The following is a 24,398-nucleotide window of genomic DNA, read 5'->3' on the forward strand; positions in this document are numbered from 1 at the left end:
AAGTTTCAGTATTTTGGACATGATTGGATTAAAGAAAACTTGTTTGAAGTTCAACTTTGATGGACAAAACGGTTCAGGGCAATCGGCTCTGAATCCCCTCAGAAACTAATACTGGTTCTGCATAAGTTCTTACTTGAAATATAGGACCCTGAATTCAGTTAGGCCTAATATTCTTCCTGCTGCAATTGAACCTGAACTTTTCTAGCATCCCCCCCCAACCCATCAATGATTAATTTGAAAAAGGAAAAAAAAAAAAAAAAGGAGGTATCAATTTGATTATGATGCGACGGTGTCTGCTCTGGCTTTTCCTTCTTTTTCTTTATGATGTAGTGTCAAGTCAGACTTTGGTTCCACATATGTGGCTCTACGTCTGCAATGGCATAAAATCAAATCAAAAGATGACCAAGCAAGCACAAACATCACAGCCTTCCAAACCTGTCCACACATCCAAGATAAGAGTTGAACCGCTCACATTATAAAACCTACCAACCAATTGCCTTGTTGCTTTAACTGCCTCTTCTTGCAAAGCAAATCATTTAACTGGAGTCCAGACATGGGAGAAGTTGATCCAGATTTCATACAAGACCCTCATCACAGGCCTAAACTCTTCATCATCGAAGCCGAAGGCATACCCTTGATTGACCTGTCTCCAATAAACTCCCCAGACTCCATTACTGATCCCAAAGCCATTGAAGGTGTTGTTAGAGAAATAGGCAGTGCATGCAAGGGCTGGGGGTTCTTCCAAGTGATCAATCATGGGGTTCAATTAGATAAGCTCCGAAATATTGAGACTGCTGCTAGGAAGTTCTTTGCTCTGCCCTTGGAGGAGAAGAGGAAGATTAGAAGGGATGAAAAAAGCGTGTTGGGTTACTATGACTGTGAGCGTACCAAGAATGTCAGAGACTGGAAGGAGGTGTTTGATTTAACAGTGGAGGAGCCTACGTTAGTCCCGGCTTCGCCTGACCCCGAGGACAAGGAAGAGACAGAGTGGCATAACCGATGGCCGGAGTATCCTCCAGAATACAGGTAACTGAATGATCACTAATATGTAAAAGAAATCTAGATCACCTCACACACGTGGACAACACATATTGGGTGACGTAAAACATGTGTGGCCGTTGGGCTTTCACACGTGGGCTAACCTGCTCTGATACTATGAAGGAAGTTGATGTTCCATCCCAAAACCAATTGGCAATGGGGAAAGTAGCCCAACTCCTTATAAATCCTTACTAGGTTTCTCAACTATACAATATGGAATTTTTACCATCGCATTCTCACACTCATGCACGATGAGCTGAACTTGTATTTGGAACTTGATTTCTATGATATAATAGACTGCCCTGACCAGGAAGGCCTGTGAAGAATATGCGCAAGAAATCGAAAAGCTAGCTCTGAAGTTGATGGGACTTATTGCCTTGAGCCTTGGCTTGCCAGAAAACAGGTTCAGCAGATACTTCAAAGACCAAACAACTTCTATCTCACTCAATTACTATCCACCTTGTCCTTCCCCTCAGTTAGCTCTTGGTGTTGGTCCCCACAAGGATGGCGGTGCGTTAACCGTGCTAGCTCAAGATGAAGTTGGAGGATTGGAGGTGAAGAGAAAAACAGATGGAGAGTGGATCCGAGTTAAACCCACCCCAAATGCCTATGTCATCAATGTTGGTGACAGTCTTCAGGTTCTCCACTCTTCAGATTTCATATTAACTTCTTGTGCTCAAAACACTTAGAAATTTGTTATCAGCACAATGACTTGTCTAACTAGAATCACTACTCATTGCTACAGCTAAATATATTGTTTTTGGCCACTTTTCAAATAACAAATAGATATGTCTATACAGGTTTGGAGCAATGATATATATCATAGTGTAGAACACAGGGCAATGGTGAACTCAGAGAAGAAAAGGTTTTCTATTGCTTACTCTCTCAAACCATCACACTACACCCTAATCAAGCCCTTGAAGGAGCTAATAAGTGAAGAAAACCCTGCCAAGTATAGGCCATACAACTGGGGAAAGTTTATGACCCACAGAAAACTCACCAATTTCAAGAAACTCAATGTGGAGAACATCCAAATTCATCATTTCGGGTTATCAGAATAAGTGGGTAAGGAGGAGTTTTATTTATGTTATTTCAGCTTCCTGATCCTGTGCATACCATGTTGTATATCAATTCAGAAAATAATGGCACGCTGTGTATAGAACTGACTTGTAAGGAACTTTTTCTGAAACAAGGCCTGGTTAATTTGTCAACCAGATCAGTAATATAATTATCTACAAATATGTTCTGCTTCGACAACTAAGAACATATTCCGGAGAATCATTTTACCACTTTCACTACAACAATTAGTCATTATTGTTATACCAAAAACTTAAAAATTGGAGTAGTTTAGAATATCGCCTTGTAAATAAAAAATATTTAGTCTGTATGTTCATGACCTGAATTAGCCGAGTCCAAGTCCGAAATTTTAGAACTCATGACCAAAAATTAAGCTTACACACTAAAAGATCAGTGGCACCTAAGGGAAAAAAGAAATAAATGCCTTAGAGTAAAACAATCATGTAAGCAAATTATCATGTTTCTCAATAAAAACAAAATGTAAGGCACCTAAATCAATCATTAAATGTTGCAGCAGAAGAATCAAATTACAAACAGATATAGACAAACAGTGCAAAACAGCACAAGACTTCTTGGTTAAGTGCTAAATTCTGCAGTATTGTTATTCTTGCAAAAAAAAAAAAAAAGAGTAAGTAAAACCATTGAGTGGCTTAGCTAGTTAGCTTCCAAATCAAAATCACTAGTCCAGCCATGGGAGAGTTTTATCCTGCCATATATCCTGAGCACATGGTATCAGAAATGTCAAGAAACTTATTGCAGAAAACATCCAAATTGGTCATTTTAGGATATATCAGATGAGCATCCCTGAGCTTAATCAGTCTTGAGTTTTACTGAGCTTCTTGAAATTATGTGTTTCAAGAAGCTCAGTAATTTCAAGAAAACTAAAAACTGAATAAGTGGATTGATTGGAAGGAGTTTTACTGAGCAGTAACTAGTAAGAAACTTCTGAAACATGGTGTGGTTAATGGTGACTGTACCAGATGAGAAATATAATGATATACAAACACATTTTTTGCTTCAAAAACTAAGAGCATATTCTTTTAGTAGTATCCTATACAATAATTAGTCATTATACATAAAACTAAAGTGTTCCTACTGGTTAATTTTTATAACAAACAATTTTTGCATTTTGAAGTATGCCCTCATCTGAAAAACGGAGTGTTCAATGAATGTCCTGATGGAACTCAACAACAATAAAAATATTCGTACTAATTACTAATCACATCTCTCACAAGGATAAGACGTACGTGCGATCCATATAGGTAAGAATAGCCTGTGATGAACAATATATTAGTGAATGGGATACAAATAGCATTACTCAAGTAATAAAAGACATTGGTTAGTCCTAATTCTAAATGGTCAAATGATTACATTACAGAATGGAAGAAAAATTTGAGTGATGCTACATGTATCACATTTTTTGACTGTATTGTAGCGCTAATGAAGATAGATCCAATTATCGCCTCTATTAGGGATGTGATTTACACATAGTATTGGACAAATTTTGCAGGTGATTTGGTATTCCTGTTGAAATTAATGCACATTTGTACTTAAAAAATAAAGAAAATTCTAGAAAATCCGAGAACCTACAAACTAGTTGAAGTCACTAGCTAGTGGCTGAAAAGAAATGATTATGGCAGCGGAGGAACTCTCTAGTGGCTGGAATAAAAGGCTAAAGGCGGTGGAACAAAGCCTGTGGGATAAGGCTGCAGAGAAAGTCGGCAACAATGCCTAGAAGTAGGGATGCAATGCAATATAACAAGGTGGAGCTAACAAGAGTCTCCCAATCCGAACTAAGCTATGTTGTGGAGCCAATAAGCTCACCAAGCTAAGTAAAAGGACAAATAGCCTAGAGTCTAAATCAAGAAGATAGGTAGCCAATAGCTACACCACTAGGAGGCTAATTAGCCTACACAAAGCTATGTACTATTCTCCTCCAAATTAATAAAAAAACTTTGTTTCAACTATTGTTCTATATTTTCTAAAGCCCTTCACCCCATAAACCAACAATGGTGTCAGAGCACATGACAACTCTCAAAATTCCAACAATTCCAAATGTGGGGAAACAGACAAAAGGCTTTGTAATTAGCCAAAGAAAAAGGCACAAGAGGCTTTGCATATGCTCCTACAGATGAGCAATAATATCCAACACCACATTTTTCTTCAAAAATTAAGAGCATATTCAAGGGAACCCTTGCTGCTCTATCCTTTACGATTATTGTTCATTACATGTAAAACTAAAAGTATGCTTAGAAAATCTTTGAGGATAGAAATCTCACAAACCCAAATCACTCTCACACACTCAACAAAATACAAGAGAAAACAGAGTCCGAAGTTCTCTTGTACAAGAAGTCACAAACAAAAGAGAATTGTCTTGTCTTGGTGGTGCTGCAGCACCTCTTTTGCCTTTCCCTCTTCTCTTTCAAATGCTGCGGCTGCAAAGTCCCCCCAAAAGAATGTGAACAAGCTTTCAACATATCCACCTAGTAATATTAGTCTCAAGTCGATTTTTGTTCCAAATATGATGCTCTACGTCTACAATGGCATCATTGAAAAGAAGAAGATAACCAAGCAAGCATTTAACAACCTTAATTCCAAAGCAAAACCTGTCCACATCCAATATAAAAGTTGAACCTCTCACATTATAAAAGCTACCATGCACTCTAGCTTATTGCTTCAAACTGGCTCTTCTTGTGAAACAAATCATTTCTTAAAGTCGAGATTACCAGCCATGGGAGAGGTTGATTTAGCTTTCTTCCAAGACCCTGATCACAGGCCTAAACTCTCCATCACCGAAGCTGAAGGCATTCCCTTGATTAACCTTTCTCCAATAATAAGTACTCCAAACTCCATTTCTGATCCTATAGCCATTGAAGGGGTTGTAAGAGAAATAGGCAATGCATGTAGGGACTGGGGGTTCTTCCAAGTGATCAACCATGGGGTGTCATTGGATAAACTCCTAAAGATTGAGGCTGTAGCTAGAAAGTTCTTTGCTCTGCCTTTGGAGGAGAAGAGGAAGATTATGAGGGATGAAAAAAACATATTGGGTTACTACGACAGTGAGCGTACCAAGAATGTCAGAGACTGGAAGGAGCTGTTTGATTTCACAGTGAAGGAGCCTACGTTTGTCCCGTCCTCGCCTGATCCTGAAGACAGAGAAGTGATAGAATGGTATAACCAATGGCCTGCGTATCTTCCAGAATTAAGGTAATTCAATGATCATTAAGGGTAGTAGTATCCATGTCTTCATTTTAGCTAATGACAATTATATGAGGATAATCTGGTCCAGGAAATCCAAATCACCTGTAATTCAGAATGAGAATGCTTAGGAGCCAATCAAAGGGCCAATTGCACTTTGCATCCCTATAACTCCTAAGTCGCATGCGAATTATAATGTGTATGTCAAGCAAAGAGCACTAGCTCTCAGTTGGAAACTCAATTGCTTGTGTTGCAAGGACCCAATGCATTAATTACTTAAAGAGTTAAACACAAATTTGTAACCTGACATATGTTCTAATAGCTAGATTGCATGCCTTGTCCAGGGTGGTGTGCGAAGAATATGGTCGAGAAGTGGAACAGCTAGCACTGAAGTTGATGGGGCTTATTGCCCTGAGCCTAGGCTTGCCAGAAGACAGGTTCACCAGCTACTTCAAAGAACAAACCAGTTTTATCAGACTCAACCACTACCCACCTTGCCCTTCCCCTGAGCTTACTCTTGGTGTCGGCCGCCACAAGGATGGCGGTGCTTTAACTGTGCTAGCTCAAGATGACGTTGGCGGATTGGAAGTGAAGCGAAAAAAAGATGGAGAATGGATTTGGGTTAAACCCACCCCAAATGCCTATGTCATCAATGTTGGTGACAGTATCCAGGTTCCACTCTTCAAGCTTGATATTAACTTGTTAATGTGCTCAAAACACTTTGAAATTTGTTATCAGCACAAAGTATTGTCGAATTAGTTTATGCAGCTTTGTAAATTTTTTTTTGGCCACTTTCACATAAGAAATTGATATGTCTACACAGGTTTGGAGCAATGAAAGATATCATAGTGTGGAACACAGGGCAATGGTGAATTCAGAGAAGGAAAGGTTTTCTATGCCATTTTTCCTCAACCCAGCACACTACACCATAATCAAGCCCTTGGAGGAGCTGACCAATGAAGAAAACCCTGCCAAGTATAAGCCCTACAGCTGGGGCAAGTTTTTTGCTCACAGGCAGCTCAGTAATTACAAGAAACTCAATGTTGAAAACATCCAAATTCATCATTTCAGGGTATCAGAATAAGTGGGGTTATAAAGGAGTATTACTACCGAGTGATAATAATGTTGTTTCTGCTTCCTGTACAACAAATGCTGGATATCAATCCAGAAAATAAATCCATGCTGTATGGGTTTCAGAGAAGTAACTTGTAATAATATCAGTAGTAATGATTTCCAAACATGTATCTGTTAGATTTTTTATATAAGTGTTCATGATCTTTCACACAATCTGAAATATATAAAAGACATACTTGGTGTCATCTTCCTTGAGTACACGATGCTCTCTCTCAGAAACTATTTCAGCTCTCTCTTTATGGGTTAGAGAAGGTGTCTGATGAGAGCACGGTTTTAAGCTTATATAGTGCTAGGTCAAGTCGTCCCTACTCATCACCGAGGAACGACTTGACTAACACTCAAAGCCCATCAAGCAACGGTCCACGCAAAACGAAATAAATAGAACCCCTTTAATTGGCTTCGAAACTTTCCTTATTTAAGAAGGTTTTGGGCCTTATGGTATAACCTAATTTAAACTCTGATCAAACCTTATATAACTTAGTATCTAGTGCACCAATCTAAATAGGAATATAACATTCTCCCACTAGATCAAGCACTAGAGCACTAAGCTTCTATATTGCAAAAGTTCGATAATCTTTTTGGCCATGAGTTTAAATAGTTAAGCCCTTCCGTTCAAGCTATAGTGAAAAATGATTAGACAAACGAACTATACACAAGCACTGCTCTCCTTTATGAAACAGGTCATTTATAATCACATAATGCAATCTCAAAACACATGAAGCACCTACAAACGCTAACCTTAACATTTATTGATCCGTAATGTGAATCTTTATGCTTTTCTGTACATATAACTCTTTATGACTTAGCAAGAGTCAATCCGCAATGTTATAAAAACACTAGTATCTCAAGGAGACCATAAACTTACATGCATAAACAACATGTATAATAAGTTTAAACATCTAAATAGTCAAAATGGTAGAAATTTTTTAATAATCAAAACTGTCAACCAAATTAACATGCTTAAATGCAAATCCCTCAATCAAGAAAACAACAAAATTAGACATACAAGAAAACTATGAGGATGGGAAACAAGACTCGCACTAGATTGCAGCATCAAAGCTAGGAAATAATCTCATGCTCTCATGTCTCAGAAAAGCTTATGAAGGTAGAAACTTTGTAAACGGATCTGCAATCATCTCTTGAGTTCTGATATGATCAAACTTGACTAATTTGTTTACTACCTTCTCCCTCACTATTAAATTCTTTCTGTCAATGTGCTGAAGTTCACACGACATATCGTTGTTCATGCAATGAAAAATAGTCGTAGTGTTGTCATTGTATATCTGCACTGGTCTTGAAATCGAGTCCACCACCTTAATGTATGTGATAAAAGTCCTTAGTCATACTGCATGAGAAGTGGCTTCATAGCAAGCTATATATTCTGAAAACATAGTTGAACTCGAAACACCAGAGTGTTTAGCACTCTTCCAAGCAATAGCTGTTTATGCCATCTTAAAAATAAAACCTGAAGTAGAGATGTAATCATCCTCTGCTTTTCCAAGATTTGCATAAGCATAACTAACAAGCTCTAAATTCTATGTGCGTCTGTAAATCAACATGTAAGCATTTGTTCTCTGTAGGTACCTTAGAATCTTTTTTCTAGTTATCCAATGTTGTATTCCTGAATTTGACTCTCCCCATCTTGCTAATGCACAAGGCTAGGTCTGGCCTTGTACATACTTGTGCATACATATAATGCTCCCAACTAGATAAGCATACGGCTTGTTCCTTATCTCAGCTTCTTATGCTTTATTCTTGGGGCAATGCTCTTTCTTCAAATCTCCTTTAGCTAACAGAACCTTCTGTCTATAGCACATACTCATGTCAAAATACTTGAGTATCCTTTCAATGTATGTTTTCTGCGACAAGCCTAGCACACGTCGAGCTCGGTCTCTCTGAATTTCAATGCCTAACACAAAAACAACTTCTCCCAAATGAGAGCCGGGTCTTAAGCTTATATAGGGCTAGTTCAAGTCATCTCTACTCATCACCAAGAGCCGACTTGACTAACACTCAAGGCCCATCAAGCAACAGTTCACACAAAAGGAAATAAATAGGACCCCTTGAATTGGTTTCAAAACCTTCCTTATTTCACAAGGTTTTGAGTCTCAAGGTATAACCTAATTTAAACTCTTATCAAACTTTATATAATTTAGTATCTAGTACACCAATCTGAATAGAAATATTACAGTATCTTGCTTCAAAAACTAAGAACAAATTCCTGAGAACCCTTTTAGCATTATTCATCACAAAACTAAGTTAAGTTAATGGACAATAGTAAGACCGTTGTTCACGATATATATTTAAATAATAAAGAAATAAAATTTATGTCCTTCCCACTGCAAATGAAAAACAGAAGTATTTTGGATTCCAGCACCGGTGGAGGAACATCTAGAAAACCAGTTTCAGCTCAGAGAAAAAAGAAAAGACAAATGCATTTTTCTTCTCAAATCAGTCATTACATATTGATTTGTCCAGAAAGAATCAATTTAAGTTGATACATATGCAAACAGTAAAAAACAGCACAAGATCTCTTGGTTAAGTCAAAAAATCTGCAATATATTTTCTCAGTACACTTCTGCAATACTGTGTGTTGAAAATTTTAAAGATGGTAACTTTGAGATAAGATAAATAAAAAGAGAGAGTGAATGGTTGGACTCTGTGGCATTGTCTGTTTTGGGTTCTCTAGGAAGAGAAATATATTAGTGTCAAGGTCACTATTTGTAACAATTATTTTGATCTACGTCTGCAATGGCATAATCATCCACCTAACAATTGACCAAAACCCGTCCAGGTTCAAGATAAGGCTTCCATTATAACTCTTCTATTAGCTCTTCTTGCAAAAAGTTCAAATTAAAACCACAGAGTTGCTTTACCTTCCAAATCAAAAATCACCAGCCATGGGAGAGGTTGATCCAGCTTTCATTCAAGACCCTGAGCACAGGCCAAAGCTCTCCATCATTGAAGCTGAAGGCATACCATTGATTGATCTTTCTCCAATAAATAGTATCCCTACCCCAGATTCCATTTCTGAGCTTAAAGCCATTGAAGGGCTTGTTACAGAAATAGGCAGTGCTTGCAAGAACTGGGGTTTCTTCCAAGTGATAAACCATGGAGTCGCGTTGGATAAGCGCGAAAAGATTGAGACAGCTGCTAGGAAGTTCTTCGCTCAGCCCTTGGAGGAGAAGAGGAAGATTAGGAGGGATGAAAAAATTGTGGTGGGCTACTATGACACTGAGCACACCAAGAATGTTAGAGACTGGAAGGAGGTGTTTGATTTCGTAGTGGAGGAGCCTACATTAGTCCCAGCTTCCCTTGATCCTGAGGACAAAGAAGAGACAGAGTGGATAAACCAATGGCCTGAGAATCCTCCTGAACTAAGGTACCTCAATCTAAGAAATTGCTGAGCAACCAACCAAAGGGTCAATTACATTTTTTATGTTCCTGTATTCCAAATTCACCTTTGAATTATAATGTGTATCAAGTAAAGAACTGCTAGCTTTCTCACTTGGAAACTTAACTGTTTGTGCTCTAAGAACCCTATGAATTGAAGTGTTATGTATAAACTTTGGAACCTGATTTATATATGAATATGATCTAATAGCTATATTGCATGCCTTGACCAGACTGGTGTGTGAAGAGTATGCTCGAGAAGTAGAAAAGCTAGCTCTGAAGTTGATGGGACTAATAGCCTTGAGTCTAGGCTTGCCAGAAGACAGGTTCAACAGCTACTTTAAAGACCAAACAAGTTTTATCAGACTCAACCACTATCCACCTTGCCCTTCCCCTCGGTTAGCTCTTGGTGTTGGGCGCCACAAGGATGGCGGTGCATTAACCGTGCTAGCTCAAGATGATGTTGGAGGATTGGAAGTGAAGAGAAAAACAGACGGGGAGTGGATACGGGTGAAACCTACCCCAAATGCCTATATCATCAATGTTGGTGATGTTATTCAGGTTCCACTCTTCATACTAAGTACTTGTGTTCAAATTACTTCTGAAAGTTGTTACTGGCCAAACTTGCTTTCCACTTCTAACAGCATAAGAACCTAAAAGGACACACACCAATCTAGATCTAGAACAAAATCAGTTGTCCAATTAGAATTACTTTACAGGATATGTTAATTAGTCAATGCACGCTATATATTGTTGTGCACATAACAAAGAGATGTTTATACAGGTTTGGAGCAATGACAGATTTGAGAGTGTGGAACACCGGGTGATGGTGAACTCAGAGAAGGAAAGGTTTTCCATTCCCTTCTTCCTTAACCCAGCACACTACACACAAGTCAAGCCCTTGGAGGAGCTGATCGATGAACGAAACCCTGCCAAGTATAAGCCCTACAGCTGGGGCAAGTTTATCACACACAGAAAGCTCAGTAATTTCAAGAAACTCAATACTGAAAACATCCAGATTTATCATTTCAGGGTATCGGAATAAGTTTGGATTACAAGGAGTTTTGCTGAGTGCTACTATTGTTATTTTAGCTCCCTGTGCATACTGTGCTGTATATCGATTCAGAAAATAATGCATTGTTGTATAGAGAAGTGACCTATGTGTAACTTCTGAAACATTGGGTGGTTAATGTGTCACTAAGATCAGTAATATAATTATCTACAAACATTTATTTTGCTTCAACAACGAGAACAATTTGGGTTCTGATTAATTTGTGACATTGGCCGTTTTGGGTTCTTTAGGAAGAATGAACTTACTAACCTGCTAAAATCTATCCCAATCCCATCCCACATTTTAAATTTTTTTGAATTGCAGTACAATTTAGAAAGAGCTACCGCTTAATTAATCCATTTATGGACAGTTCCTTTTCTGACGTGGGACAATTGTATTTGATCCACCATTCGTAACAGTAAGCACAAACCTTCACAACCTTCCAAATCAAAACCTTGCAGCGCCTGCTATTCTCAAACTACTAATTGAAAAGAACCCATCCAGATTCAAGATAAAACTTCAACCACTCATATACCATTCTTCTATTAGCCTTCTTGCGAAAACAAAAAACAAAATACCATTGAGCAGCTTAGCTTCCAAATCAAATTCACCATCCATGGGAGAGGTTGATCCAGCTTTCATCCAAGACCCTGAGCACAGGCCCAAACTCTCTGCCACCGAAGCTGAAGGCATACCATTGATTGCCCTGTCTCCCCTAAACTCCTCAGACAACATTTCTGACCCTAAAGCCATTGAAGGGGTTGTTAGAGAAATAGGCAATGCATGCAAAGAGTGGGGGTTCTTCCAAGTGATCAACCATGGGGTGCTATTGGATAAGCATAAAAAGATCAAGGCCGCTGCTAGGAAATTTTTTGCTCAGCCCTTGAAGGAGAAGAGGAAGATTACGAGGGATGAAAAAAGTTTGTTTGGTTACTATGACACTGAGCACACCAAGAATGTAAGAGACTGGAAGGAGGTGTTTGATTTCACAGTGGAGGAGCCAATGTTAATGCCAGCTTCCATTGATCCTGAGGACAAGGAAGAGACAAAGTGGACTAACCAGTGGCCTGAGTATCCTCCAGAACTAAGGTAACTCAATGATCACTAAGAAGAACATCCTTATTTTAGGTAATCATATGATTATACAAAGATGAAAACCAAAAACAGAGAAGCAATAAAATGGTTAAAGAAATCTAGAACACCTGTGATTCATAATGAAAATGCTTAGGATCTAATCAAAGAAGACTAGCTCTAAATTGAAAAGATAACTGCATGTGCTGTAAGGACCCTTTGCATTAAAGGGTTAAATACAAATTTGGAACTTGATCACTTATATGATCTAATAGCTAGACACTGCATGCTTTGAGCAGGGTGGCGTGTGAAGAGTATACTGAAGAAGTAGAAAAGCTAGCTCTAAAGTTGATGGGACTTATAGCCTTGAGCCTAGGCATGCCAGGAGACAGGTTCACCAGCTACTTCAAAGATCAAACAAGTTTTATCAGACTCAACTACTATCCACCTTGCCCTTCCCTTCAGTTAGCTCTCGGCGTTGGGCGCCACAAGGATAGCGGTGCTTTAACCGTGCTTGCACAGGATGAGGTCGTAGGATTGGAAGTGAAGAGGAAGAGAGATGGAGAGTGGATTCAGGTTAAACCTACCCCAAATGCCTATATCATCAATGTTGGTGACATTAGTCAGGTTCCACTCTTCAAACTTCATACTAAGTACTTGTGGGCAGATTATTTTTCAAAAACTTGTTAGAACCAAGGTACCAATTACTACTAGAGGGTAGTGATTTAACACTCGCATTTTGAGCAATTGCGTTTAGGTCCTCTACTTATTTTTATACTTTCATTCTCCATTTTATGCAGGTTTTTGGAGCAATGACAGATATGAGAGTGTGGAACACAGGGTGTTGGTGAATTCAGAGAGGGGAAGGTTTTCCATTCCCTACTTTGTCAACCCAGCACACTATACCCTAGTCAGGCCCTTGGAGGAGCTGGCCCATGAACAAGAAGACCCTGCAAAATATAAGCCTTACAGCTGGGGCAAGTTTTTGAGTCACAGAAAACTCAGTAATTTCAAGAAACACAATGCTGAAAACATCCAGCTTTATCATTTCAGGGTTTCGGAATAAGTTATGACCCCTCAAAAGAAAGACGTGTGCTATCCTTTACAATAATTAGTCCATGCACGCAAAAATAATTGTGCGCTAACATGGATTTCTTACAGATTTCTAATAAAGTGTGGATCTCTATTAAATATGTGGCTTACAAGTTACAACATAGTACTGGACAAACTTTGCAGGTGATATTGGTAACATCACAAAGATTCCAGATGTTGGGAAACATACAAAAGGCTTTGTACATATGGTCACACTGGTTGCCTGGTGATGACTCAGACCCAGCATTTATATATGTAGTGACCCTCCCACCAAGCCAAAAGCATCAACAAAAGCCAAAACCAAAAAGCTACTTTCTTGGCTTTGAGATTTTTTCTGTTACAGGACAAAAGGTTGAAGCTTTTACAAGTGCTCTCTACCTTGGCTTTTGAGATCTCCATATCTGAGAGTTTTTTTCACTTGGGGTGTTTACTCACCAATCTCAATTGAGTGCTGGTTTAGTTCTAAATAAGCTTATTTTCATCCAATCAAAGAATATAAGTATACAACCATATTGCTGCTCTGGCAAACCTCAAGTTTGCAAACCATACGAGGAAAATAATAGAGTACAAAAACAAGCCAACTAGTGAGAAAATCTAACGCTATATTGTTAGGAAACACAATATTTTATCGATATATGAAAAATGGTACAAAAATAAGTACACGAGTTACTTTGTTGCTCAATGTAATATAAATTGTGGTCATTCATAAACAGAGTCCCAAAGGCAAGTAAGAGGACATATAATATCAATACTTAGTTTTCATTATAGAACTGGAAAGTTTCAGGTAACATTATCAAGAATGCTATTAATAATAACCGACACATATAGCCCAAGTTAAGTATATACAATCAAAAAAACGTTCTTAGAACATGTGCATCTACTAAGAATGAACCTTGAAAGCTAGATAATGGGAATCTAGAACAACATCTGCGTATTTTTGTTTCAAAATCCCAGTTTCTCTCTCTCTCCTTCCCGCAATCTGGTAAAATGAACATAGGATCGTATGACAAAAGCAGAGTGATAACTCCTTTTCCAGATTCTAAAAACTAAATGCTTGCAAAAGCATTATATTTTAGGCAGCCTGATACAAAAAGGTGGAATGCTGATGAGAATGGATTTAACTTGTCTGCCATGGATCTTCAAACTGCATTATGATATTCGTCCATTGTTTCTTTCATTGCATCCAACTGTGACATGACATATTCCAGTTTCTTGCAACAGATTTCGTTAGCTACTCTTGAACTGTAATCACACTTCTCAAACGGACGGTAATCACACGCACTTTTAATTTCATCCCGCAGTGCCACTTGAATATCCTGATTCACGAAAGAAACAAATATTCCAAAACAAGAACTTAGAGTAAGAATAATCTCATTACCAAAAAGAATAACCCATCCAATTAACCAAACTTCTCACTGAGACAAAAACATTTTGCACCAGAAAATATTTCCATACCAAAATAAAATAAGACAAATTTTTTTTATACTTAAATGAAATTTCCAAATATACTCTAGGTACTATGGTCCTTGGTTAAATTTACATTATTGATCCAAAATTCAATATAGCATCCAAACCACTGAATCAAATATACTCCCAATTCAATTCTAGAAAAGCTTAACTTTCTTGAACCCCAAAACCATCGTCCCAAAATTTTCCCCTGATAACATTATAAATGCCAAATCTGCAATCTACTTCCAGGCAGAATTCAATTTTTGGGTCCCATTAGCAAATCTCAGATTCCATGACAGCTCCACGATTACAGAATTTTTTTTTTTTTTTTTTTTTCAGTTACAGATTACAGAAATTTTCAGCTATATAAAAACACATATATGTATGCATTCACAAACACATGATATACCTAGCTACGACCTTGATTAGCAGAATAAAACAAAAGACAGACCTTGATCAATTGCATGAACTCACGGCAATGGTTGTTGATAAACTCCTTTCTGGGACCACTAGGGTTTGCAAGCTCGTCCATGACACCTCCAGCTAGCTCCAAAACCTTAACGATTCTCTGCACAATCAAGCAAAAAATTTCTTATTATAGATATAGTCGGTTCCTAAAGGCAATTACATTTCAGTATTTCATTGCTTACTTTCTCCACATTTTGAAGCCTCTGCAACGAGGTGTTCTGGGTCTGTGAATCCATGGGGTTCATCTACGTTTCTGTTTAAGAGAAAGTTCATAAGTACCATAGTATTGCAGAACCAACACCCTGTGCCATAAATTTGGGAAGGAGAGAACAAACTCCCAGGAGCTGGGATACTTTTCTAACTTAAAGCATGGAACTTCAAATACCCATATGCCTTGATGAAAAGTCTTTTGCACAATCCAAACATTTAATAGATTTGTTCTGACAATGCAGTCACCAACAAACGGGAAAAACCCAAAAAAAATGAGGAACAATCAAAGCAAAAGCATACAAATCAACAAAAACCAGAGCAAAAATTATAAATCAAGCACATCAAACTCCCAGTTATCACAAAATAAACCAAAACATCAAGAAAAAACCAAAACAAAAGCACATATATAAATCAATAAAACTTGTTGGAGATTGGAGACTATTTTCTTTAACGTGTGTGAAGATCTAACTTAACAAAAACGGAAAGCATATTAAACCCTACAAATTAAAGAGAAAAGGGAAAGAATAAGAAATTGAAAACTAAAAAAAAAAAAAACAAACAAACAAACCCTAGACTAAATTACCTGGGCTGTGGAAGAACTGCACCAACCAACAAGATCACTGAATGAAGAACGAGGGGAGAGAACCAACAGAAGCACAGTGGAAGAAGAACGTAAAGAAGGAAATTCACGCGTAAAATGTAAAAGGGGTATCCAGTGGAAATTGTAAAAGGCCACAAGGGTAGTTTGGGTAGTTAGAAGACTCTAACTCAGATGATTTTCTCAGCCCAAATAAAGAGACCACGTAATTAGATCCAAAGTTTTTTTTTTTTTTTTTTTTTTTTTAGAGATTCACTATTATACTCAATAGGAGCCTAAATTATTTATAAAAAAAAACGATATGAAATGAATTTTAGAAATACACCCAAAGTCCATTTACGACATAATAAAAAGGCTTTTAACATTTGTTAAATTACAAAACTATCATTGATTTCTTAAAACAAATCCAACTCAAAAACCTCATGAAAAAAAATCTAAAAACACTCAATAGGGCATCAAAGTAATTTAATAATCCAAATTAAATTAAATATGGCTAGTTGTCATTTTTTGGGTTTTTTTTTTTGTTTGTTTCCCGATCTCTTGGACCACAGGAGTCCAAGATATTGTGGTCACCTACTTTTGGATATTAATCTAATTATTCAAAAAAGTTTTTTTAAAAGGAATGCAAGAGTGAGTGAATCGTTGAATTTACATCCAATGGTGAGTGACTACAAATCTCTTGGAACCCTGTAGTCCAAGAGATCAGGACTGTATAAATTAAATAGTGTAAGATTTATTTATAGTTTTAGCATGTTTGGTAGGCTGAACTGGCCAGGACAGTGTTAAATAACACTTTGAAAATCATGTTTGGTAAGAGGGGGACTAAATTAAATGGGATTATATAGTACAACAGTAAACAAAAAGCCTCACGCACCCTTCCAATTTAGCGAGCCTCAAACATGGTTCGCAAAATAGCGACTTCGCTAAATAGAGAACGCAAGTCCGACAATAACCAACTTCTTCTTCTTCACCTAGAACTGTAACCACCATAAACCCAGCCAAACCACCAGAATCACCATAGACCATCGTCAAACCCAGTATCTGGAACCAACCACCGCCAATTCAAACCAAGTCACTCGAATCAACCACCACTAATTCAAACCCAATGGAACCACAACCCAATTGAACCCAAATTCAACAACCAAACTCAATCCCAATTGAACCTTCCAAGAAATCATCCATCACGATCAGGACAATTGCAAAGGGAGACACCATTAACGGAGATGTGGGCTTTCTTGTATGAGACTGAGAGAAGGAAGTCATGAATTCCCAGTCTTGAAGTGGATTGACAAAAATTCTCAAAACTAATTGGTACCCATTAAAGGATTCTTCCGGGAAATGACATAGAAGCCATCAAGTTGAACTTATGGAATAAATAGCTGGTATTGAATTTTCAACCTCTGTCTCTGTCTCTCTCTCTTTGCTTTTTTTTCTCACCTAAACCCCTTGACCTCTCTCTCTCTCTCAGAGTAAAGGTTACAGCTTTCAATCTAAACAGTTGATTAAGAAGGAAGGAAAAAGAAGAGAGGAAGAAAGAATGTAAAAAATAATAAATAAAAAATAAAAAAAAAAGGGATGGCCTGGGAAGGAAGAAAGGTATTAAAAAAATATAAATAAATAAGGAGCTGGCCTAGGAATTTGGGAAGGAAGAAAGAAAAAACCAAAATAAAAAAAAGAAACGGGCTGGGAAGGAAAGGAAGAAGAAATGGAGAAAAAGGAGGAAAAAAGAAGAAGAAGAAAAGATAAGATAGTTTTAGCAATCTTTAATTATTAAATATTAGAATTTTATTTATTTATAATTAAAATAATTATTTTTTAGTCCGACACAACACCAAACATAGATCTTCACTATTTTTACAATCCAGCTTCTTAGTCCGAAGCAGCACCAAACGTAGGTCAGTACTAAATCCAACTTAAGCCAATCCGATCTAATCCAAGACAGTCTCAAGATTTAGTCCAGTCCATGACAATCCGCCGTACCAAACAATCCCTTAGTGCTAAGAATGGGTATATGACTAAATATCTTCTTTTTTTTTGGTATCGAAGGTGTTTTCATACATAATATTGTCGCTTGAACAAAATTGGTCAAGGATTTAACTCAATTGAATCTCAATAACAGTATTTAATTTGCTGTTATGTGTACTATCCCGTATTCTAAGAATGAATGAAAACAAAAATATTATGCACGAACATCAAACCATTCGACTACAATGATCCTAAAAAGATTCAACATTTGAAAATTTGCTCACCATCGTTGCAATTGTCAAAGTATTTGGCATCAACAACCTTGATGATAAGAGACCAAAATGCTTGTTTATTGAAGAACTAACCTCTTAGGTCTTTAGAGATCCAATTTTAAATTGAAGTCAAAATTCAATGAAAGGAAAAAAAAATGGTCAAACAAGCAAAGCCAGAAAGCCTATCAGTACTTTTGAATCCAATAAATAATATGAAGACATATACAAACAATGAATATATATATTTCCCAATCAAATTGGGGTGACCAAACCAGAAACATAAACACATGGATCAAAGAAAGAAAATTTTGATCAAATCAATCTCTACTTTGCTGATCATTCTTCTATGTGCAGCAAATATAACAGAATCAGAGCCTACAAACCCTAGCAAGAAGCACTTTGTACTGGTTCATGGTTCCTGCTTTGGTGCTTGGTCATGGTGCAAGCTTGTGACCTTAATGAAGTCATCTGGTCACAATGTCACTGCCATAGACCTAGCTGCTTCTGGGGTTGACCCTCAGCAGGCAAAAGATCTGCAATCAATTTCTGACTACTTCAAGCCCTTGACGGATTTCATGGCAGCTCTTGATCCTCCACATGATAAGGTCATCCTTGTTGGTCACAGTCTTGGTGGGTTGGCCATTTCTTATGCCATGGAAAGATTTCCAGATAAGATATCTCTAGGTGTTTTCGTCACTGCCTTAATGCCTGGCCCGACCCTCAACATCTCCACTCTTAATCAAGAGGTACGTATTACTTTCACTAACTTACGTCGTTGAAAAATGCTTTGAGATAACTAAAAGTGTTTTTTCTTTTAATAACTTGCAGAAATGAACAAAAGTACTTTATAAGAAATCACATAATCACTTTAAGCGCTTCGTAAAGAAACACTTATAAGACGCATGTGTAATTCACATAATGTGCTTCCAGTATTTTTCTTTTATATGCACATAATTTTAAAAAATATAAATATAAATATACATATCTTTGAATTATTATGGGAAGTTCCTTGTCCTTTTATGCTGATTATATCTTTTTTTCTTTGATTTATTTATCTCTTCTAATTGGAATTATAAAGTCGTTCAGAAGACAAGGATCTCTATTAGACAGCAAATACACATATGACCAAGGCCCAAACAATCCTCCAATCACTCTCACATTCGGCCCATTGTTGTTGGCAACAAACGTGTACCAACTCAGCCCAACTGAGGTAAGTGAAATCTAACCGTTGGATCATCATCAACCAACAAAATCCGACCGTCCATATTAAACGGATCATAGTTTGGTGCAGGATTTAGCACTAGGCACCATGTTAATGAGACCTCAACGCTTGTTTAGTGAAGAGGACCTGTCCAAAGAACTCAAGCTAACCCGTGAGAAATACGGGTCGGTCAATCGGGTTTACGTCTTATCCGGCGGAGATTTGTTGACGCAGAAGGATGTCGAACGGTGGATGATTAAGAGGAACAGGCCAAACAGTGTGGTGGAAATCACAGGATCTGATCACATGGTCATGATTTCCAAGCCATTAGAGCTGTGGGTGCATATCCAAAGAATTTCTGAAAAATATTCCTAATTGTTAAGTTATTTTGTAAAAATAAAAGCCATGGAAATTGGATTTCCTATTAGGCTAATATGCATCATGTAATCGTTGTCTTCTAGATATCCAACCAGACACTAAAGCATCATTTGTCTGGAACCAATAATGTAGATGCATCCAGGATATTTAATTTCAGAAATTAAATAATTTAGCATCATTTGCCTTGGAGTTTAGTGGACGTGTGACCTTTATGTAGTGGGCTTCAACATTTGTTACAAATTATGCTCTGGACTTTTCGTATGAGTACAATCACACCTGCCCTATCCATCTACCTTCTTGATTAAGATATTACATATATGTATACTATATAAGAAAAATATATTAGAGAACTCCAATTAAGAACTATCGAAAACATGCTTAGTTGATAAACACGTTTGTAGAACGCACTGTGTAAATGATCCAAGTTATCTAATTTTTAGGTATTCATTTGAGGAAAATTTCTGTAAAAAAATTACTTGAATCGAAAACCATGTAACAAGCAGCTCAATTCAATAGTAGTCATTTTAATGTTTTCTAAAAATACCGTCTTTATCTATTTTGTTGGTCACATCTAGATATTTTAATAATTTTTAATTTATCTAGTGAAGATAATTTATAAATAATAAACGGTTTGAATTGCATAATTAAAATTCACAGTGAACTTTACAAGTTGTCCCTCAATAACACGAAAAGATATTTTTCGTTTGATAAAGACCCTCCTCTTAAACAATTCCAATTATAGTACACATGGTTGGCGAATTAGAGTTAAAATATTCAATGAAAACAAATTAGGGACAACTAGTAAAAAAGTAGCTGAGAAATATCCTAAACCCAGCTTTTCAGAACAGAAGCACAAACGATCTATTTTTGTGCTTTATAAAGTTTGCCACATATTACAAACTCTTGTCTTATAAACAAAGGTAAGCATCATTGCCATTAAGAAACAGCAAAAACACTTGAGTTTTTTGCCTCAAAAAGCACAAATATAGAACAATGCCTTATGAGCTGTTTTCTATTAGTGAAAATGCAATCCCAGAGACATGAACTTAGTTAAGGGAGCGGATGTGCTCCGTCCTCTGCATCCGAGTTCAAATTCTCCTCCTCTTGTAATTTAGATTAGATTAAAGTGAAATATCGTTTGTATTAAAATAAAAATAAAAGCAATCCCATGAGCCAAGTAACCAAATTAACCAGCCATATTGAAGCAAACAGTACCATACTAAAATTCCCAGAAGCATAAAAAATAAATATAAATTAAATTAAATTTAAGCAATGGAGATTGAAAATTGACAATGGTCTCAAACATTACCATATCAGCTGTAAATCATACGGCCAAAAAAATTCCATGACTAAATTCACAAGCATATATATGGGTAGATTTTTCTCACAAATGAATAAAGCTACAAATCTCTACTGGAAAAAGGAAATTAAGCTCTTAAAAAAGTAGAGTTAATTTGCACCAACCTGAAGCTTTACATGAGAGATATGAAAATGATGAATATAACTTATGGAATAAAACCAACAAAATGAACTGGAACACTGCTATAAGCTGAATAGCTGGTGAATGGAGACACGTTGTGCTGAAGGGCTATCTCCACTGCTTGAGCTACAAGGAGGACAAACTCCAGGGCCAGTTTCATCAGCTCTATACACATTTCCAGCCTCTGGATCACCATGGCTAGACGTCGCTTGAGCTTGAAGATTATTTTTGTGTCTTTTTCTTCTTCCTCCTATATATTCTCCCCTTATCCCTCTTCCTTATCCATATTCATTAACAAGTCCCTTGCATTTATATACTACAAAATTAACATGAACAGCAAAACGCGTAGATCAATTAATGGATAATATCTAGTTTACGGGGGATTCGGATTTGAGATATCTTCAGAAGATTAAAAAAAAAAAAAGTGCCACTGAACTTAATATTTAATTCCGAATGACTTAATATGTAATTTTCAAGGAATTATACGTGTTCGGAGTTTATTTACAGCATTAGATGCTAAGAAGGATCTCAGAAAATCTTGTTAGGAGTGAAAAAAAGAAAAATATATAGTAGTTTGAAGTTGGTACTTACCTTAATACCTTAATATGGCTTTTGGAGGGTGCCAAGGGACACCAGCATCTCTCTCTCTCTCTCTCTCTCTCTCTCTCTCTCTCTCTCTCTGTGAATGTATATAATCCCAGTGAACCCACAAGAAGTGTTCTTATTAAGCCAAGCCGAATGTCATTCTTATCCGTTAAGATTCTGTAAATGTCAAATATGATGATGATGTGGGTCCGAGTCTAGAAGAGGATGAAGATGAAAGCATCTAACAGGCAAATACGGCATCGTCGAAACCAATAATGCGACACTAAGGTTAGGTGGTAGTAGCACAGCGTAACTAACAAAACGTCGGTGAACATAAAGCATTAGACTAATGCAGTCTAGATTTCTTGGATCACAGGGGTTCAAGAAACTGTGGTCACCTATTGTTGGAAGTAACATCTAACAATTCAAAAAAGTTTCTTAAAAAAAGTGCAAGAGTGAGTGAACCGTTGAATTTACATCCAACAATGAGTGACCACAAATCTTTTAAACCCCTGTAGTCCAAAAAATCGAGACTGTACACTAATGCTATTACAGCAATAGCCCCCTTTTATAACATTAAGAGCAGTGATAGCCGTTGATGTATGTGCCAACTCATCTTCATAAGTGGTTTGGAGTCATCCACATGTCGAGAGTAGTGACATGCATTGATATTGTCCATGCCCTGTCAACGTTTCATGCTTTTGAGAGTTACTGTTGATAGCATTATCCTTAGCATATAAAGGGAATTCTTTAAGACTCGCACACATTTCATATTGAATTCGATTTTGGTGATTTTTTATTCTTTTGCTTCTATATATTTTATCTTAAGTTTATATTGTTAGGTGTCTATGGGAGTCAAGATTGATTTGAATTTGCCCGAAGAAGATGTTGATGGTCTGAGTCAAGATAACACTAATATATGTAAGAGTGCAAGCTTTATTAATGAAGACATAGACTTTAATGAAATGAAATTCCATTCAGATGACAAGGTGTATGAATTTTATTAATGATATTGTTTTAATAAGATGGTAAGAAAGTTGTGAATTTTTTTTTTAATAAATTGAATATATTTAATAAGGATAAACTTAGAAAGCAAAAGTTAGCTTGTATAATATATTAATGATATTGTTTAGCTTGTATAATATATTAATGATATTGTTTTAAATGTAAGAAAAATAACACATGTCAAGCAAAAAAAAAAGAGAATGTCCAAAGAAAAAGATTAGAGAGAAAATTGTTAGCATTCCCTATTGATATGGACCTCCTAAGACAAAGTCTTCAACGAAAATACTACAAAAAAAGGGAGCATATATATTGGATTCATCAAATTACTAATTAAAATAAAGCAAAAACAGAAAGACAATAAACTTATGATATGCTAGGTTATTAATCAAGAGCTCCTATTATATGTAATTTTAATATAGTAATATTTATGTGGAATCAACTTAAACGAAGTGGTGGATATAATTTTTTTTGAGGTGGATATATCATATATATTGTCCGTTTGATATTGCTTATTTGGGGCTATAAGTGATTATTTTAAAATTTTGGAAAGCCCAACTTGTTTGGGAAGAGATAATAAAATCACTTATTTTGAGTAATTGCTGTGAGAGAAAACAATTAGAAAAAGCATGTGATGAGCTGCTTTCATTTTTTAATTATGCGGAAATCAATTTTGAAAGGCGTTGGGTTTAATGAAACTTCCAAAATTCCATAAATAACCCTGTCTTTTTTTTTTTCGCACTCTCGTCTCTATTCTCCTTCCCATCATTCGTCTTTACGCCCTATCTTCCACGTTCCTCAGTCCAGAGCTATCACTCCTCTCCTTCTCTTCCATTCATTCTTCAATTTTTGTTGTTGGATCGATTAAAGTGTTGAAGAATAAAGTCCCACATCGAAAACTTGACAAAATAAAATATAACATATAATGAATGGTTCCACTACTGATTGTACCGAGGCCTTTTGTGATAAAACCACACACCTACTAGGCTTTGTAGGTGGTTAAGTTGGGGACAATATCGGTGTTGCTAGTAGTGGGTCAATGACCCGTCTCTCTGAAATTTAACATGGTATCATAGTGGGTTTATTGTCTGGGTCTGAATTACTGGGCCTTTACCCTTCCTCCTTACCCAACATGTGGTGTTCACATGTTGGGCTTTAATATTTACCCTTACTCCTTACCTAATATGTGGTATTCACGTGTTAGACTTCAATGTTTGACTCTATTGTGGACTTGGCTCCACGTGTGGCACACTACGTGGTGGTCCCACGTGAGGGGAATGGTTCCACTACTAATTGCACCGATGCATTTTGTGACAAAACCTCACACATATTGGGTTTTGTAGGTGGTTTAGTTGAGGACAATATTGGTTTTGCTAGTAGTGGGCCAATGACCCGTCTTTCTGAAATTTAACATGGTATCGGAGTGGGTTTATTGTCTAGGTCTGAATTACTGGACCCTTACCCTTACTCTTTACCCAACATGTGGTGTTCACATGTTGGGCTTGAATATTTACCCTTACCCCTTACCTAATATTCAGTGTTCATGTGTTGGGCTTGAATGTTTGACTTCATTGTGGACCCTCCACGTGTGGCACACTACATGGTGGTCTCACGTGAGGGGAATGGTTCCACTACTAAATGCACCGAGGTCTTTTATGATAAAACCCCACCTACTGGGCTTTGTAGGTGGTTAAGTTGGGGACAATATTGGTGTTACTAGTAGTGGACCAATGACC

The 24,398-nt window shown here is 36.9% G+C and overlaps 6 protein-coding genes across 6 annotated transcripts; 5 read left to right on the forward strand and 1 right to left on the reverse strand.

Moving 5' to 3' along the window:
* Window positions 1-291: 291 nt before the first annotated feature.
* Window positions 292-2,319, forward strand: LOC117637708 (probable 2-oxoglutarate-dependent dioxygenase At5g05600). The gene is made up of 3 exons (XM_034372686.1): window positions 292-1,026; window positions 1,349-1,676; window positions 1,839-2,319. Exons 1-3 carry the CDS (start codon window positions 554-556, stop codon window positions 2,097-2,099), a joined length of 1,062 nt encoding a protein of 353 aa, XP_034228577.1. The 5' UTR covers window positions 292-553; the 3' UTR covers window positions 2,100-2,319.
* Window positions 2,320-4,846: 2,527 nt separating this feature from the next.
* Window positions 4,847-6,397, forward strand: LOC117638217 (probable 2-oxoglutarate-dependent dioxygenase At5g05600). The gene is made up of 3 exons (XM_034373348.1): window positions 4,847-5,322; window positions 5,658-5,985; window positions 6,137-6,397. The coding sequence occupies exons 1-3, from the start codon at window positions 4,847-4,849 to the stop codon at window positions 6,395-6,397; spliced, it is 1,065 nt and encodes a 354-aa protein (XP_034229239.1).
* A 2,810-nt stretch (window positions 6,398-9,207) lies between these two features.
* LOC117612222 (probable 2-oxoglutarate-dependent dioxygenase At5g05600) lies at window positions 9,208-11,104 on the forward strand. The gene is made up of 3 exons (XM_034340989.1): window positions 9,208-9,829; window positions 10,074-10,401; window positions 10,625-11,104. Exons 1-3 carry the CDS (start codon window positions 9,348-9,350, stop codon window positions 10,883-10,885), a joined length of 1,071 nt encoding a protein of 356 aa, XP_034196880.1. The 5' UTR covers window positions 9,208-9,347; the 3' UTR covers window positions 10,886-11,104.
* A 403-nt stretch (window positions 11,105-11,507) lies between these two features.
* Window positions 11,508-13,028, forward strand: LOC117637325 (protein DMR6-LIKE OXYGENASE 2-like). The gene is made up of 3 exons (XM_034372188.1): window positions 11,508-11,980; window positions 12,262-12,584; window positions 12,763-13,028. The coding sequence occupies exons 1-3, from the start codon at window positions 11,508-11,510 to the stop codon at window positions 13,026-13,028; spliced, it is 1,062 nt and encodes a 353-aa protein (XP_034228079.1).
* Window positions 13,029-13,832: 804 nt separating this feature from the next.
* On the reverse strand, window positions 13,833-15,894 carry LOC117637326 (mediator of RNA polymerase II transcription subunit 11). The gene is made up of 4 exons (XM_034372189.1): window positions 15,765-15,894; window positions 15,154-15,224; window positions 14,955-15,071; window positions 13,833-14,370 (listed from the first exon to the last, which is right to left on the reverse strand). The coding sequence occupies exons 2-4, from the start codon at window positions 15,214-15,216 to the stop codon at window positions 14,194-14,196; spliced, it is 357 nt and encodes a 118-aa protein (XP_034228080.1). The 5' UTR covers window positions 15,217-15,224; window positions 15,765-15,894; the 3' UTR covers window positions 13,833-14,193.
* Window positions 15,895-18,265: 2,371 nt separating this feature from the next.
* On the forward strand, window positions 18,266-19,705 carry LOC117638113 (esterase PIR7B-like). The gene is made up of 3 exons (XM_034373209.1): window positions 18,266-18,762; window positions 19,095-19,226; window positions 19,308-19,705. Exons 1-3 carry the CDS (start codon window positions 18,304-18,306, stop codon window positions 19,590-19,592), a joined length of 876 nt encoding a protein of 291 aa, XP_034229100.1. The 5' UTR covers window positions 18,266-18,303; the 3' UTR covers window positions 19,593-19,705.
* The last annotated feature ends 4,693 nt before the right edge of the window (window positions 19,706-24,398 follow it).

This window comes from Prunus dulcis, chromosome 8, assembly GCF_902201215.1.
Source record: "Prunus dulcis chromosome 8, ALMONDv2, whole genome shotgun sequence".
Taxonomy (NCBI): domain Eukaryota; kingdom Viridiplantae; phylum Streptophyta; class Magnoliopsida; order Rosales; family Rosaceae; genus Prunus; species Prunus dulcis.

Bases quoted from the DNA above. Each gene is read 5' to 3' on its own strand.
- LOC117637708 (XM_034372686.1), top strand. From the start codon at position 554: ATGGGAGAAGTTGATCCAGATTTCATACAAGACCCTCATCACAGGCCT. The intron at 1,027-1,348 runs GTAACTGAATGA...TGCCCTGACCAG, and splicing joins GAGTATCCTCCAGAATACAG to GAAGGCCTGTGAAGAATATG. The intron at 1,677-1,838 runs GTTCTCCACTCT...ATGTCTATACAG, and splicing joins ATGTTGGTGACAGTCTTCAG to GTTTGGAGCAATGATATATA.
- LOC117638217 (XM_034373348.1), top strand. From the start codon at position 4,847: ATGGGAGAGGTTGATTTAGCTTTCTTCCAAGACCCTGATCACAGGCCT. The intron at 5,323-5,657 runs GTAATTCAATGA...TGCCTTGTCCAG, and splicing joins GCGTATCTTCCAGAATTAAG to GGTGGTGTGCGAAGAATATG. The intron at 5,986-6,136 runs GTTCCACTCTTC...ATGTCTACACAG, and splicing joins ATGTTGGTGACAGTATCCAG to GTTTGGAGCAATGAAAGATA.
- LOC117612222 (XM_034340989.1), top strand. From the start codon at position 9,348: ATGGGAGAGGTTGATCCAGCTTTCATTCAAGACCCTGAGCACAGGCCA. The intron at 9,830-10,073 runs GTACCTCAATCT...TGCCTTGACCAG, and splicing joins GAGAATCCTCCTGAACTAAG to ACTGGTGTGTGAAGAGTATG. The intron at 10,402-10,624 runs GTTCCACTCTTC...ATGTTTATACAG, and splicing joins ATGTTGGTGATGTTATTCAG to GTTTGGAGCAATGACAGATT.
- LOC117637325 (XM_034372188.1), top strand. From the start codon at position 11,508: ATGGGAGAGGTTGATCCAGCTTTCATCCAAGACCCTGAGCACAGGCCC. The intron at 11,981-12,261 runs GTAACTCAATGA...TGCTTTGAGCAG, and splicing joins GAGTATCCTCCAGAACTAAG to GGTGGCGTGTGAAGAGTATA. The intron at 12,585-12,762 runs GTCAGGTTCCAC...CATTTTATGCAG, and splicing joins CATCAATGTTGGTGACATTA to GTTTTTGGAGCAATGACAGA.
- LOC117637326 (XM_034372189.1), bottom strand. From the start codon at position 15,216: ATGAACCCCATGGATTCACAGACCCAGAACACCTCGTTGCAGAGGCTT. The intron at 15,072-15,153 runs GTAAGCAATGAA...TTGATTGTGCAG, and splicing joins GGCTTCAAAATGTGGAGAAA to AGAATCGTTAAGGTTTTGGA. The intron at 14,371-14,954 runs GTCTGTCTTTTG...TTCGTGAATCAG, and splicing joins AGTTCATGCAATTGATCAAG to GATATTCAAGTGGCACTGCG.
- LOC117638113 (XM_034373209.1), top strand. From the start codon at position 18,304: ATGGATCAAAGAAAGAAAATTTTGATCAAATCAATCTCTACTTTGCTG. The intron at 18,763-19,094 runs GTACGTATTACT...GGAATTATAAAG, and splicing joins TCTCCACTCTTAATCAAGAG to TCGTTCAGAAGACAAGGATC. The intron at 19,227-19,307 runs GTAAGTGAAATC...AGTTTGGTGCAG, and splicing joins ACCAACTCAGCCCAACTGAG to GATTTAGCACTAGGCACCAT.